The 17,053-nt window shown below is 34.7% G+C and overlaps 1 protein-coding gene across 3 annotated transcripts in view; it reads left to right on the forward strand.

Annotated features, from left to right (window-relative positions):
* The window catches only part of IDE (insulin degrading enzyme), a 65,490-nt gene that overhangs the window by 23,030 nt on the left and 25,407 nt on the right, over nucleotides 1–17,053 (forward strand). For all 3 annotated transcript variants that reach the window (XM_074590524.1, XM_074590522.1, XM_074590523.1), the window contains exons 10-14: nucleotides 697–777; nucleotides 3,709–3,812; nucleotides 11,855–11,957; nucleotides 12,920–13,042; nucleotides 15,444–15,526. In XM_074590524.1, the coding sequence (XP_074446625.1) occupies nucleotides 697–777; nucleotides 3,709–3,812; nucleotides 11,855–11,957; nucleotides 12,920–13,042; nucleotides 15,444–15,526 (494 nt within the window). The remainder of the gene's footprint in view (nucleotides 1–696; nucleotides 778–3,708; nucleotides 3,813–11,854; nucleotides 11,958–12,919; nucleotides 13,043–15,443; nucleotides 15,527–17,053) is intronic.

Genomic DNA, 17,053 nt, shown 5'->3' on the forward strand with positions numbered 1-17,053 from the left:
TTGTGTCAGTCCCAGCACTCCTGAGGCTGTCAAGTGAGTCAGAAGAGCTGGCAAACTAGTTTGAAAAGGAACTTCTTTTGAGTTTATTTTTAGCTGAATTGTTGAATTAATCAGACTCCCTGCGTGGTTTCACAGAAGGATGGACTGTCCCTTTCATTGGCTTTATAGTCTTAGATCTCTTTAATTCAGCCTTGCTGTTATATTCCAAGAATGATGTGTTCTATTCCTGTGGCTAAGACAGCGTAAAGAAACACACTGTTTCTGTCCCTAAACTTAACCTTTTGGTGGGCTGGAAAAAAAGGAACAAAAAAAGAAGAGCAAAAGGCTTCAATTCATTTACATACAATACACATTGCACTGGAACACTTATGTATTGGTTGTATCAAAGTTGGTGTATTTTCAAATTATCAGGAAATTTAATATATGAGATATAGGACAGGTCTCTTAGTGTGAACAGGACTTACAAGACTTGTATGACACTTCATATTGTGAGACTATCTGAAGTTGCTTGTGAGTTTTGTGCAACTTGAATGTTCCTTAAAACTTCTGTGTTAGGTACCTGTCTAGCTACTACAAAATTAATACAACAAAACTCCTTCCTTTTCTTACGTTATAAAAAGGAATTAAGTAGACAATAATTATTCTTAAAATAGTCTTTACTATATGCTTTTCAATCCTTCCTACACTGTTTCCTAGGATCTAAATGCTGTGGCATTCAGATTTAAAGATAAAGAACGACCACGAGGGTATACATCAAAGCTTGGAGGAATGTTGCACGTAAGTGTGTGTGTGTGGGTTGTTTTATTTATTTATATATTTTTACAATAGATAGTAATAATTTAGCAGTATGTTTGATTATACTCTTAATAAATACAGGTATTTGCAAAGGTCCTGTGTGCTTCTTGAGCTCAGGAAGCTAATATGCTGCATAGATCTTAGTTTTGGCAGGCAAGTAGCCACATTCCCTTCACTCTCTACCATTTTATACTTCTGTAGTTGGTAGAATTGATTTTACGGTCACTGGAGTCGCTATTTGATCTGTTTCAGCATTTCTTAATGTACATACGTACCTTGTTATTCTGGGCCTACCTGATAGCTAAAGGTTCTCTAGGGAAATATTAGAGAAATAATATTTTATCATAAACACAAGCGTTATGTTTATAAATGCTTACATAGTTAAAATGTTAAAATATTGCAGTAAGCAGAAAGTTCGTATTCAGATAGCAAATCAGAAATGTTTGACTCTACTAATGTGGTTACGTATCAGTACTGAAAGAATCATCATGTACTTAGTCTTCATACTTCTTGCAAAATTTAGTTCCCTCATTTTGCTTCAAAGGAAGATTTAGGTGGGGTTTTATTTGTCTAGTGAATTTTATGCAACTTTTAACCTTTTCAGCCATTCTCCATTGCACAGCTCATGTCTACACCTACTCGGAGGCATTTTTGGTTTCTTTGCAGGAATTCGAGTTAATGCTCCTACACCTTTAATTTGTAAAGTCTAAAATAGCAGTCTTTAATTTTAGAATTGTCTTTTCTGTTTATACAAAAAGAATTAGACACCTGAAAACACTTAAATGGATATTTAAAGGACCTCCTATTTGAGATGCTGTCTTTTGCTTTTGTTCTGTCAAATGCATAAAATCTCTTTAACAAATGGACTTCTGACTTATGAAACAGTCTTTCAGTGGTCTCTTATTTGTTGGATCATTCCCGATTACAATTACTGTCTCCAAAAATCAGGCCAGGAAGTTGCCAGCAGTGTTCCAAAGAGCAGGGTATTGACTCAGGACACTGCTTTTCTTTTGCTGTGCTTTGCAGTCTGAATGGTAATTCTGAATCTGCTCTTAGTTGCTTAAACGCTAATAGAAAAGTAACTTTTCTAGTTCTCTGTATTGCCTCTGACTCATGCTAAGTTTATGCTTTGAATTAACCAAACTAGAGCTGCTGTTTGGTGATTTCATGCATTAATGAATAATAGCTTTTTTTCATAACTTGGAGAAGAACCAGTGTATAAGGTAGCAGGAGTAAATGTAATGTTGTAAGTTGTAACGTATTAACCAAAAGGATTTAAAAAAAAAAATCTTTCTATTCAACAAAACAGAACTTTCTCTTTAAAGTGCATTTGTGCTGGTCCAAGGAGTCACCACTAAGGTCTTGCTGTCAAATTATACTTCATATTTGTTATGTGTAGGCTTGACGTTTTCTAGGTAGTTGTTCCCTGGTTTGCAGTGCCCTTTTTTTGTTTGGTTGGTTTTTTTGTTGTCTCAACTGTATAATTTTTAAAATTCCATTTTAATCTGATTGTCATATGTAGATTGGTTTAGTCTGTTTTATTTTAATTACGTTATGCTCTGACCCTGGTGAAAAGTAATCACAGAATCACAAAATGGTTGAGGTTGGACAGGGCCTCTGGACATCATCTTGTCCAACCCTCCCGCTCAAGCAATGAAAAAATAACAAAGTAACCAAATAAATTTTTATGTTCAGTTCCAGTTGGTGGTCAGACTGGCCTGTGTTTATAAAGGAAATAAAGTGTAGATTTTCGGTCACTAAATCTGTATTATCTTGGTAATTTCAGATTAGAAGTGAATACATTAATTAAAACCTCCCCTACAAATTGCCTGGTCTGCTGAGCTGTTTATGCAGAATGTAGTTAAATGAGCATTCTTCAGTGTATGATGAATCGTTTGGACAAGAGCTTTCAAATTCTAGATCTTCAGCATTCACATCTGAATTTTTTGTAACGCAGGTTTGGTTCATTGTCCTCAGTCTCCACACACACCCCCCCGCCTGCTGCACACACCGCCCCCCCCCCCCATCACTTTCTCTTTTCCAAAATCCTTTATGTGAGTTACTGTGTGTTCTGGAATTCATTCCACTATAGTTTTATCTATAATGCATGTAATTCGGAAAGGCGTTTTATAATGCTTCTGGTCAAAAAAAAAAGTACCACCTGTTCGGCTAACTGCAGCTACTCGGTGCTTAGGTCACCTGGTATTTTTCCCTTGGTAAACAGGTGTTTATCAAGAAATTTTTCCTGTCAACCACACTAATAATTTTCAGAGGAATTTTTACTGTTTTTTCTTCTTGAATTGCAATGTACCTTAAGAGACTTTCAGTTTGATCCTAAATAAAAAGTTAGAATCAAAATTGTGTAAGTTTGTACTATGCTTTTAGATAATTTAAATATACTTTTCTTTAAATTTCTATAAATAAAAATTGAATTCTTAGGGAATCCTAAGAACCTTACTGATTTTTTTGTTTTGATTTTTATTTGCTTTGTTATGTTTTGTTTTTCCCAAATGTGCTCTAGTGAGTACTTGGTGTTCTTTTATCTTTAAAAATATCCTCCAGGGGTCAGCATTTACCATCTTATTTTTACTTTAGTTACTTCAAAACTATTTAAAGGTGGGTGACTTTTATATTTAGATATAAAATATTTCAAGAGAAAAGAATGGTAATATGCAGTATATAAAAGTACCTAATATAGGAGAAATGTGTTTGCATAGTTAAGAGTACTACTCTATCTTTGGTTTTAAAAGAAAGATTTTAAGACAGCTATACACTTGTAATTTGAAATTACCAAAGTAATACAGATTTAGGGACTAGAGGTATGCACTCCTTTTTCCTTTAGTAAACAGTAACTTTTTCATACTTAGTTTTTGTCTAATTAATCTACATGTTTCTGGGCTTTGTTTTTTTTAGTATTATCCTATTGAAGAAGTATTGGCTGCTGAATATTTGCTTGAAGAATTCAGGCCTGATTTAATAGAGATGGTACTGGATAAGTTGAGACCAGAAAATGTTCGGTAAGTTAAACTGCAATAACTTTTGATTTTAACCCAAACATTGTAAGAAAGCAGATGAACTAACGGAAACACAAATTCTCAGGTGTCTCTTACAGCTCCAAAGTAAATGTCACTGAAAAAGGGCTGGTTGTTCTGTGTGTTCATGTCTCTGTGCCCCATTGAAAATAAGCACTCCTAAGTGCATGCAACTCTTCCTGTTCAGACAGAAACTTCCTTTCTATGCAGAACATCTTCCTCAGACTGAGACTGTTTTTAGGAAGATACTTACTTACCTCAACTGTTACTGAGAAAAAGCCTAGTAAAATTATTCTGCCTCAATAAATTCTTGGGGCGTTTTACATGGAATGCTCGAATACTCATAGTTTGGAGCTAGGTCTGGAAATCTGTGAAGAAGGTGGCTTTTATCTGCTGTACGTATTTTGTTAATTTGGCGGGGAGCATGTCTGTTTCTGAGTATGTTCCGCACTGAAGTTTTCAGTGTTGGATACAGAAGGACAGTGAGGCATGCATTCACATATTTCTAGAGTTTCTATATTTCAGCCTTCTGAAATTACTGTGAATTACTGAAAAGTTTAGGCACAAATTTTCACTGTGTTTGTTTGTATGAAAAAATCTGTCTTGTGTATTCTTTTAGTTTAAGATGTGTTACTTTATTTTCAAAAGATGATATATTTCAAATAATGATTGGATAAAGTAGGATAAAATTGGATTGTGAACTATATTTGCAAATGTCACGGGTTCTGGTGTTTCTAGGGGTATACAGGTCATGATAAATCAAATGGAGCTGGCTATGTCAGTGACAGTAGTTGCCATAGTAATTAATGCCCTTTAGAGAAGGGCCTATATCATTGTGTGTGGGTGCGCATCTATGTGTAATGTGTGTGGGATACTGCAACTGAAGCTTGAATATTTCAAGAGATCATATTTTGAACAAACAGTACTTAAAATTTCCAGATTCTCTTTCCTATTGTAATAAATACTTCTATTTTGAATGTATTTTCATGTTGATTTACCACCCAACTTCTTGGAAACTTGATACAAGAGCTTACCTTAAACATAAAAGCTGGTTTTAGTAATTAAAAGACAGAATATGTAATTACTACTTATCTGAAGAAAGCTTAACCAAATTCTGCATGAATTTGAACTTTTAACGTGTTTTAGAATTGCTTACAAGCAATTGGTAAACCATTTTTTATACTTATTTAGTAAGCAAGCTACAGGTGCTTAATCAGATCTGATGTTTATTGTAGCTTCACATAGCTTAAAAATGTGGCTCTTAACATTGCAAGAAAGCAGTCAATATTATCTTAGGGAATTACACCCTTTGTAATACAAATTGGGTCATTGTTATTAGCCAGAGGACTTCCAAAGCATCCGCTTGCTTGAATTTTAAAAAATTGCTAGAGGAAATTAATATATGTAAATACATTCATAGATTCTTTAAGCTTATCAAATGCTGCTGGATGCCACAGAACACTCATCAGTTTTCTGTTACTCCTGTTGCTGGCTGTGCCAGCCTTTTGACACTCCCTTCCAGTTGACAGTGCTTCAGCATAAAATAGCCATTATAAGCTTTGTTTGAAAGTTATTGGTGTGAGAAAGGAAAGTGTAGAGAATACAAGTAGAGGGAAAAAATTGAAGTCTATGGAATGTGGTGAGAAGCACAGGAATAGCGGTGACAATTTTTAGAAGAATTTAGAATGTTACGTGGTGTGCTTTTTTCAAATATGTAATAAACAGCTGTTTCACAATGTTCTTTTAGTTAATATAATCCCATATTTGTGCTTGCACTTGCAATTCTGCATTCCTCTTTGTCCTCAGTTAAAAAAAACATAAGGGCAAGATAAAAGCAAGATGAGCAAGACTCTTATTAGAGAGAGAGGAAAAGGTAATTCTAAAACATTATGGAATATAGCCGTAACATTTGAAATGTTAGTAACCAAAAAAAACAATCTTTTACTATTATATGTATCTTTTATTTGTAGTAATTTTGTAGGGTTACATCAGTCTTCTCAAATTTGACAAAGTGGCTTGCTGGAGACGGGTATATTCTCTCCACTTGGCAATTGTGGATTAATTTTAAATAAAAAAAAGATTTTTGTTTACAAGATGAAACACATCTAGAGCAAATACCAACTGAAGATGATCAGCTTTAGTATATGAAGCAACTGGGAAGCGTTGATCCCTCAGATAGTGGAGATGGTTGTTTCATCTCAGCTTTTCAAATTCAGACTGTTTTCCTATGTTGTGTGACTTTTCAAGTAGCAAAGTGTAGTACATTTAAATTGGAGAGGCACAGTTGTGAGGGTGTTTTGGAAACTAAATTTGATAGGATAGGTATGCTTTTCTGTACAGGAAGGTCTCAAAGTTTTCATAATGGAAGACTGGTGGTGGCATGGTGACTGAATTGAGAAAGCTTGTGATCAGAGAGGGATGGTCATCGAGTAACTTCAGTGGATGTGGGTCTCCGTGTAATCTTGGGCTTTAAATGTCTCAGCCTGCTTCCTTCTAGCTTGTTACTCTGCTTTCTTTTGGGATGCTGGAAGAAATACATTGCATTTTATCTCCCCTCAGGACTAATCACACAGTCTCTGTATTTACTTGGCTTTACTATCTTTACATAGATTATGAAGATTACATAATTTTAAGCATTTGAATAAAAAAGCTAAATATCATGAGATAAAGGGACTTTCAAAACTGGAATATACCTGGTTTTGTGGCCTCTTCAGTTTATTGTTAAAGAAATGATATATCCTTTTAGTTGCAGAGATTTTAGTAGGGCTTAAAGATAGTAAATATAAGTACGTTAGTTCACTGAAGCTTAAATACCCACAGCTATGCCTACAGCTGTCCCGTTAAGCTTTAAATATAAATAACGTTCAAACTAGAGAGTCACCAAAGACTGATTAAATGCAGTTCTAACAGCAGAATTCAGCAAAGCACTGATACTCTAATATGGATCGAATGACACCTGCAGGAGGCCTATTATGATGTAGCAGCAGGCATACATTGAGTTTGAATGGTATATGATCAGAGTAACGATAAACGTATTTCTTATTATGTGTAGACTAAAACCGTGCTGGTGTTTGCTATTGCCATAACAACTATACATTCACATCGTAGTTCTCTTTATGTTCAGGCTATTTGTCTTCTCCAAAACTAGAATTCACAAAACTATATTTAAGATTCTTCAGCGTTGTGTTGTTTTTTCCTGCTTCTCTAAATGATACTTTTTCAATATAACTCAAAAGTTATAGTTATGCTTCTATGTAGCTCCTATGATAATACTGCAAGCTGTTTTTTCTCAGATGTAAAAGTATAAGTCCTTTCAATTTTAGTGGCAATTAAATGTTTTTTTGCCTCAGGGCCTCAGGTGTTTAAAGATCTGAGCTAATTAGACTTTTGTATTTTCATGTGAATGAAACAAAATATTAACTTGTATGTAGTACTATATTCCTTTTAGATGGTTATTTAAACACTTATCTTTTGAAATTAAAAGTAGAATGAAATGAACTAGGAATCTTTTCATCTTTTACTTAACTCAGATACTTCAAAGTGTAGCAAAATATAACAAGGAATATAATTTTATGGTATCTTTTATTTTAAATTGCTGTCAAGATAAAGTATCTTGGGGAAAAAAAAACAACTTAGTTAAGTATTTCTAAAAGTGATTTCATGGTATGTTGTGAAGATTTGAGAAAGCCACTGTGGACTAGCATTTTTAGTGGTCTCTCTTGAAAGAATGAGTTGAGATTACAGATGCTAATAAAAGGGTCCCCTTGCGTTTTACTTTTTTTATTGCATCTATATCTATATGCATGTAGTAAACTATCAGTCTGGTAGCTCGTTTCCATCTTTGGTCTTTGCTTGAGCAAATTGTTCACGCTAATAAAAAACTCTGGACATGTGCTTTTAAATATCTGTATGTGTTCTGGTTATCTGCCATTTACTGATTCTTATTCTCATGTTTACCTTTCTGTTCTCCTTTTTATGAAAAAATTAGTATGTGTCACATCATCCTAACTCTCCCTGTTGCTTGTTTGTTTGGTTTTTTTCTTTATATGCTTTGCATAAATTGTGTCTTGCAATGGTTTAGTTTCCATTGGTCTGAATTTTTCTTTTGTATTGTGGTTTTATTTATAATTTCATTTTCATAACCCTGTTGGAATTCACCTACACTGAAGACTTCTCTTGGCATATCTCTATTGGGGCAGCTGCATTCACAGAGACTACTGCTCAATGCCGTTAAAAAAGTTTAGCTTTTCAACTGTTATTTTCTTAACAAACCGTGTTTTTAAAAAAAATATGGAAAAAATCCATACTCACAGATGGTAGCAAGTATCCATATGTGCTTGTATTTGACTGAACCATAACAGGAAGTTTTCATATTCTCCTCCCCCCTTCCACCCCCGCACACTACTTGTTGCATTTAGTGGCTTAATTTCCCTAAGAGAGAAACCTTTTTAAGATAGAAGTATCATTTTTACTTGTTCAAACTGCTTAGGGTTTTGCCAGCCATCTGTGAAGACAAGGGAATAGACTTGGCATGTGTTGCAGTCTTTGCTGAAAAATGTAATTTTCCCATCATTTCCAATACAATTTTTTCCCCTCATCATCTGCAGAATAAATGCTCGTATTAAAATTTAAGAAGCAAGTGACTCATCAGATTAAGCAACTAAAGAACATTTTTCCCTTTGATAGTAAATGGACTTTTTTCCTCTCTTGATATCTGAAGTGCATCCTAGAGGGAAGTACTATCCTAGAGGGAACAAAAATAAAATGAATGCCAAAAATGTTGATACAGAAATTTCTAAGGGTTGGCATTTCACAGATATGGAGCAAGCAGTTATTTCAATGCAGTCGGTGATGCTGATCCCCGATGATAAATATGTTACAAATATGGAATGTGTGTGGTTTTTTTAAATTGCATTGTATCTGAGTAAAGATTTTTGAAAATCAAGAGTTTGCTCACTTATTCCACCCCCCCCCCCAAACCATTGTGTTTGTAGAGACGTGGTTTCATTGAACCCTAACAAGTAACTGGTGCTTCTGCAGAGTGTTGAGAATGCTGCACCCCAGCAACTTCTCTCTGCATGTAGTTTCCCCACTCACTCTGTCTTCTAATGACATTTGTGTGGAAGTGGCTTTGAACAGCCTATATTGCTGTTTTACTGATGGTTTTGGGGGAAGTTGTAAAGAAATCTAGGCTTTTGCTGGTTTTGTCTCAGTTGTGTTATTTTATGCATGTGAATAAGATACGTTTCATTTTTTCCATTGTTTGACAATATCATTGTTTGGAAGACAAAGTTTTAAATTAGTTCCTAAAAAAAAAAAGTTCCTTTTTAAGTAAAATTATTTTTTTTACAACAAATTGGCTCTGAACTGTCTGTTACTAATATCACAAATACTGTGGCCTCAAAGTCTATTGCTTTTTCAGCGTTAGAAGCTTGACTTTTGTTATGTAAATCTGGAATCTAATCTTGATAATCTTTCCTGGAAGTACATTCATTTTAAAGCACACATTCTCTTCCCAAGTAACACTCTTCTGTCGATCTGTCACTTGTAGCTTCATTTTAGATTTCAGGAAAGTGAAAAACAAAATGGTATCTAGTAAATATGTATCATGTTATAGAAGTTGTGCTTGGTTTTGAAAGTTGATGATAATTTAGGAATACAACAGTTTGCATGTGCAAGAATGTACTATAAATTGCATTTATAGTTTCAGCTGTGTTCCATGTTCATGAATGGCTCGAGAGCCCAATTGCACTGCTTAAGTTTTTAAATATTTTATAAGCAGGTCCTATCTGTCTTTTCCAGTGCATTTCAACGCTGTCTTAAACCATGTGGATGTTCATAGTGCTATACAGCATAACACAGAAATGAAAAGCAAAAGTAACATTACATAATCGGTAACTTTAAAGGTTATGATAACATTTAAATAACTGCATAGTGTTGCATTTCTAGCTGTGGTGCTTCTTTCCCCTCTTCCTGTCCTGGTGTTCATTGCTGTTGGTGCTTGTCTCTTGGTGCGTTTTTGAAGTCTCAGGCAGATTAAATGCGTTTTGGTTTGTTTCATGTGATTGTGGGTATGTTTCTGAGAGCTCAAAATTTAATTAATCGTTCCAGTAGTCATTTGGGGTATAGGGAGGGCAGGACTTGAAGCAGAATTGCTGGAAGAGTAGAAATGCTCATTACCACAATTTCATTTTTATATGTTGAGCAGACAAAATTATTTTTTGCTCTTTAATTTTAATATGTTCCTACAGCAAGTGTTTGGGTGCTTGGATTGTCTCTACTGCTTGAGCATTGATATATTGGAGAAAGGTAGAAGGAGGGAACGTCAAATAACAAACATCTGTGTATTATAGCATAAAACACCTTTGTCTTGCTGCTCAGACCACATGATTATTGGGATTTTATCAGCATAATCTTTTATCTTAAGAAATTTTTTCTTTTTATTTTTTATTTAGCGGACTGAAAGGGCTGGTAGGTTGCTCTGAAATTCTAATAGACTTTATGGGTTTTATAGTCTCTTAGCAACTTCATCTGTACATGATAGAGCTTTTGCTCACCAGCTGTCCAAGTTAAAATGCAAAACATAATAGAATATTTCTGTGGCTCATTTTAGTGTAAACAACAATCTCTCTAATATTCACCTTGTTGACCGAGCTAGTGTCTGCTGTGTTGCAAGAACAAGTATTCTCTAGGATTAAAGTGCTTAGTTCTTTGCTGAATATTTATTTAGTATTGTTCCTTTTGTATAAAAAGTGAAATAGATACGAAACCATTTTATGGGAAGTCACAATGAAAATGTTAACCATTTCTATTGCCTTTTGCAATGAGAGATGAAATAATGTATCTCTTGAAGAGGAATATTCTCATTCTGGTTTGGATATTGCATAACTTCTGCAGAGGCGCAGGGGTTGTTTTTTGCATTTAAGAGAGAGAGCGTGCGTGTGTGTGCGTGTGTTAATCATCTGGTTCCTTCTCCCTTCCTCAACCCAGGAGGGATTGTTAACTATATGTAGGAGGTAATTGTCCTACCTATTTTGACTATTTCAGAATTCTTATACACATCCATTTAGTCTTAAAGCTAGCTACTTATTTCCATTGAATACACTTTTGTGGTTTAAGTTGTTAAAAAGAATTAAAGGAGGTTTTTTGGTACCTGTTATGAAGACTAGTGAAAAAATGCTAAGAAGTTTGTAATTTTCTTTGTTCTGTAGTTCCTCTTATTTATGTGTATTCTTTAGTTCAGGGAGTGTTTGGATGATGCTCTTAGTCATATGATTTAGTTTTAGGTAGTCCTGCGAGAAGCGGGAAGTTGAACTCTATGGTCCTTATGGGTCTGTTCCAACTTCAGATATTCTATGATTTAGATTTCTAATTGAGTATAATTTTGTTGTATTGAGTGTAAAATACATTAATCTTCCTGCTTTTCTTCACTTCCCCTCAAAAAACCCAACCCAAACCAAAAAAACAAAGGGGAGAAACAGGTATCAATCTGAAATGAGAATATGAGAACAAAACAAAATGAAGAAACTCTCTTACTATCAGATTATGAATGAGAGATTGAAACTGCAATAACATCGTCTAAAATGCTAGGTCTAGGACGAAATTTCTATAGTCAGTATTTTCACATATCTGAGTGTTGATACAGGAGGTATGAAAAATGTTTTAGTCACTTCATCAATTTCGTAGAAGGTCTCAAGGACTGCTTTCTGTGTTTTCTGGAACAAGGGCCAAGTCTAAAAAATTGCATGCAACGTTGCATGCAACGATAATTGTGTGTAACTCTAGGTTGTAACACTTTAGAAAAACAGTTAAATTATAAGATTCTGATAACCTGATTTCATAGTTAACTTTAGTGTGCAGTTCAGTATACATATACTTGCTATCCAAATGTACTCTGTGGTTGTCCAGGGAACATTTCCAGAAATAAATGCATTATAGTGATGGAACAGAAATAGTGCTTTGAATAATTTCTCACAGTCTTTTCTCAGACACGTTTGTGCCAAAGTGCTTTGTTTCTTTGTTTTCAGAGTTGCAATAGTTTCCAAGTCTTTTGAGGGAAAAACCGATCGAACAGAAGACTGGTATGGAACACAGTACAAGCAAGAAGCTATTTCTGATGAAGTTATTCAGGCATGTTAAAAGTTTTAATATATTCTAATGTCTGCAAGTGAAAGACAGTGGTAAATTCTTTGTCTAATTTTCCATTTAGTTGAAGGGAGAACTTAAATCCGCTGCTCTACATAATATGAAAATTGTACAATGAGTGTGTTTAATATTATGAGAAGTAAGGATCTCTTGTTAGTCTTCAGATTTCAAATATTCATTACATAGGACAGATCCATTTAATGGTTTTAAACCATGTTAAGTACAGGGAATGTTACACCATTTTTGCTATAAAAGATCCATAGTATGCACCAGCTACTTAAAAATGTAAGCATTAACTTTTTAGAACTTAGAAGTCTCTATTAAATGTTAATGAATTAATCTATTCTTTAGAAAACAATCTTTTTACAGCTGCTATATGTAACTGTGTTTCTAAAATTGATTTTTGCAACTTAAAAAATGAGTATAAAAATCAGAACTCTAACAAAGGAGGTGGGCAAATCCGTATTGAAACTTGTTACTGATCTATTCTTTTAAGAAGAGATGGCTGTAAAATACACCGTAGAGCTGAATTGGATGTGCTGAGCATCCTTGGAACAGACATTGCATAGAACTCTTCATTTGTTTAGACTGTCCATATCTATGTTCTTGATTAGAATTCTTGCATATGTATTTAGTTTTATACCTTCATTTAGAGTTCACAGTAGCAGAAAAGATGAGACATAGAACCACCTGCCACTCTACTGTAAACTTTTGACAATTTTTTTTATCTTTTTGTCTTTCTCCTCAGGGCACTTCATCCTGCTGATAGCCTACTCCAACTTGGTTTCCCAGATATTTCTGTCTTCCCCTGTTGTCTTAATAGTATTTACACATAAGCTAGGGGAACGTGTTTTTAAATTTTTTGTTACAGCATAAAATAAACAAGTAAATATCCATTAATTAAGCAGAAATTCCACTTAGCCTCATTGTTTCTCCTATTTATCTAGAAATGGCAAAACGCTGACCTGAATGGGAAATTCAAGCTTCCGATGAAGAATGAGTTCATTCCTACTAATTTTGAGATTTTGCCATTGGAAAAAGATGCAACACAGTACCCTGCCCTTGTCAAGGTAAGCTATCTGTATTTGGTCTGTTTGCTAACCTTCTGGGAAGATAGCAGTTAATTCCTATGTGTTTTTTAAAACACAGGTCATATCACATTCCAAAGTATGAACAAAAAAGTACAAAACTTAATGATACTGCTAGAAGGACAGTAGAAAGTTCATTCTTGCTAAACTTTGGATTATGACTATTTGGGTTCCTATAAAAATGAATCTACAAATAGCTTGAACTTTCTTTACCCTTATGAAAGTGTGTTAACAATTGACAGAAACAGTATTAAAGGTGTTTATTCAGCAGAAGGGTGACTGCCACTCTTACATGGTTTTTTTGAGCAGTGTTCAGTAAGTCACGGGTAAGGCTATTCTTTTGTAACTGTGTATGGAAAAAGCTTCTGATTGCATGGAAAAAGGGAGAGAGAGATGTAAACATGTAAATAAACATCACTTTCCAGTTTCCTGAAAGCATCGTTTAATGATCTCAGTACTTCTAGCAAATCTCAGTTTTTCTTAGTACCTAAAATTTACTAAAAATTACTTCTCAGTACTAAAGCGTAGTTGTCTTTGCTAATACTCATCTCTATTCTAGGCTTAGTTGGAGGATAAATAGGAAAAGTCTTCTGCAATTACATGTTGTGCTTGAGCTTGAATACTCAATTCCAGAATACTTTTTGCATACTTGATTAATATAAGTCTACTTTGGTGCAACGATATCCTTCAGAAAAACATATTTGTTCTGCACACGACATTTTAGGTATATGCTTGAAGCAACATTGTTAACAGAGGAGGACTTTGAGCATATGTTTATGTTCATCCTGAACTGAAACCCTAAACCTCAGCAGGGGCACTACTAACGCTCTGTTAAGCAACACTAATTGGTTTGCTACAGAAATTTGATGGTCCTTTAATGTCTCTGTAGCAACTAGGCAGTTGATCCACACAAAAGCTTTGCTTTAAGGTATGATTGCTGTAGAAATGTAGTTGCATTTAGTTTTTCCTTTCCCTTTAAAATAATGTTTTTAATCTTCTGTACTTGATGAAATAGACGTTATCTATTTTGCCTGCATCTCTTATTTTCTTCCCAGCTGTATGACTGTGCCATTTTCTGTTTGTGGGGCCTGGCATTTGTCTGACCCGACAGCAAAGCATTGCAAGAACTAAATCAGCAGAGATCAGTTGTACCAAAAAACTTTTCTGCTGTTTTATATGCCTAAGTGAGCTTACTATGGACTGGACCAGTGTTGTGAGAAAGAAAGAGATGGGAACAAGATGACCATTTTCACTGGCAGCATGTCACTAGGTCACCTCTGTTGTGATGGCACATCATGCCCTGAAAAACCCTCAGGAAAGAGAGCAGATAGGATAAAGGCTTTGGCCTGAGGGCCAGATTGTTACTATGGTCCTGCAGCTAGTGATCTCCAGCTGTTGGATCAGGTCTGCAGTACTACAGACAGACTCTACTGTTTATCATTCTGTCCCTGATGCAAGATGTATTCTGTGTCGTAGCAATTTAACAGAATAAAAAACTTGTTGTCTCAAAGGCAAGCTGTAATTTGGCTTTTTAGTATGACTTGAATATCATGTAGAGGAAGGTGTGATGTAAGAGACAAGACTTTTATGCAAAAAGGAGGAAAACCCCATGCCAAATCCCTGAGAAGCAAAGAACATCTGCTCAAAAATATGAGAGAAAGAAATAATTTTATGTTTAAAAGTTCACTTGTGCATATCAATTTACAGAAGAGGTGTTTGGGGGGCATAAAGTTAACCAGAGTTGAAACAGAGAGCGTATCTGTTCCATTTCACAGCTTCTGTGGGAGAAAAAACAATAGGGGAGGTTGTTTAGATTATTTTCTGTACTAGGATATTATTCTAAAAAATCTTGGTGACAGATCTTTTAACTAATTTCCAACTAGTTTTATTACTTTTTCTAAATGTGTATATTTTTTGTTGCCAATGTTACTTTAAAACAACATACAGTGCATTAGTTTGGGTTTTTTTTTACTAAAAGCATTAAATACACAATTATATTCTTAGGCCAAAACATGTAACTATATGCTGCTGTAGTGCTACATAATGGCACATGTCTTAATGCCATCATTAGCAGGGAATTTTATGAAGCTAACTCTGTATTTCTCTTTGATCACTCCTGCTTCAGAACAGTAGTTCCCATTTTGGTCATAAGGTCACTCACAACGCTGCAGCCATATAACCACATGTTAAAGTGACAGGTGGTAACAAGAGCATCTCAATAAGGATTGATGGATGTACACAAACATATGTAGCAAGAATACTAATTTAAGGGGACAACACTAAACTGAGATTGGAAGTGATGAAGAGACTTTTTTTTTTTTTTAAATAGCGTAATGTATTACAGTTAAAAGGTGACTTAACAAAAACTCTTTTCTTGACACAGGACACTGCTATGAGCAAACTATGGTTCAAGCAAGATGACAAATTTTTTTTGCCAAAAGCTTGTCTCAACTTTGAATTTTTCAGGTATGCAATGTTAAGTATATCACATAAATTGCTCTGCAAAAGTTTCTTGTTGGGAGCCTGCATTTCTGTGACGAAAACTTTGTTGCATGTATTGAGGCTTGAAAACATTTGTCCTTGGGCATGCGCAATAAGCTATGGATAGCAGGAAGGCTGATGTAAGTTATGCAGTAGTTGAGCAGCAAGCAGTTTGAGGTGCTCCAGCTATATGAACAGGAAAAGTTTATCTAAAAATACTTTGAAAACAAATTTTCTTCTATGTTTTATTTGCTATACCTGAAATATGCCTGCTCATAGGACCTACTACATACTACAATATACCTTTTTAAAAATGGGTTTGTATTATTTTCAATTAATGACTAAATCACAACTATTTTAAGATAGTGTTTTCTTTATAAAATACTATTCTGATAATGGTTTTACATTCAAATTCTATTCTAATGTACATAATGCAAGCCAGTATGCTGACACCACCAACTAATTTTTTTGTTTGTTTTTAGAAGAAACAGTCTGTATTGTCAGTGAATGTGTGGTTCTCATCTCAAGATGCATGATAAAGTGCTGTAATGTTAATTCTGGTCTTGCATTATTTTTGTCATAGGAAATTGATCTTTATTTTTTTTATAAGTGAGCATGACAATTATTTACCTTCTTACTGTTCAAGTAATAATTTCTAACTTTTGAATTAAAAAAATACAGCTGTCTTTAGAGTGCAGCTATTTCTGTGCTGGACTACTGAAAGTGAAAATAATTTCGGGAACTCTCTTCTGGCCTAATTAAATGATTCAGTGATACTGCTGGAAGGCTGTTATGTGGGCTTTCATAGATGCACTGTTGAGTCCTTTTTTTGAGTGAGCACTTGAAATTTTTCTCAGCAGAATTTTAGATAGAGGGGTTTTTTCAGATCTTGGTGTCAGATCTTGGTACTGGTGTTGGTGCTAGTTGGGGAAAACAGGTTGTCTGGGCATTTCCTCTTTCTTTTTGCTTTTTGAAACCACAGGGCAAACATTAAAACTGTTTCAACTTTGATGTGTCAGGAAGTAGAAGGTCAAAATGGTAACTGCCCATCTCTTATTCTTAAATCAATTCCAAATGAACTATGAGTGATCCAATCTCTATACCAGTTTGTGAACAATTAAAAGATAATGATTTTATGTAGAGTGCCCTAAGTATGCGCATGTACGCACAATATCGTAGAATCATAGAATAGTTTGGGTTTGAAGGGACCTTTAAAGGTCATGTAGTCCAACCCTCTTGCAATGAGCAGGGACATCTTCAACTTGATATATGGTGATAGTCTTTCCCAGTTGCATTTGTACTTTCATCTCAGTGAGTCCTTTTAAAAAGCCTGGAGTACTTGAGCTTTGCTGACTAATGTAATGGAATCATTTGCCTCTTTCCTGCTAGGAATGGTTACAGGTGGAAAACTGGCTTTTTCTTAGGGTTGGGTGTTCTTTCCTTCTCTTTAAAAATAAGATCATAATTGTATATGAACGGATATGAAGGGATTTTGACAATATTGGGTACATC

The sequence above is a fragment of the Larus michahellis genome, chromosome 6, assembly GCF_964199755.1.
Source record: "Larus michahellis chromosome 6, bLarMic1.1, whole genome shotgun sequence".
NCBI classification, from domain to species: Eukaryota; Metazoa; Chordata; class Aves; order Charadriiformes; family Laridae; genus Larus; species Larus michahellis.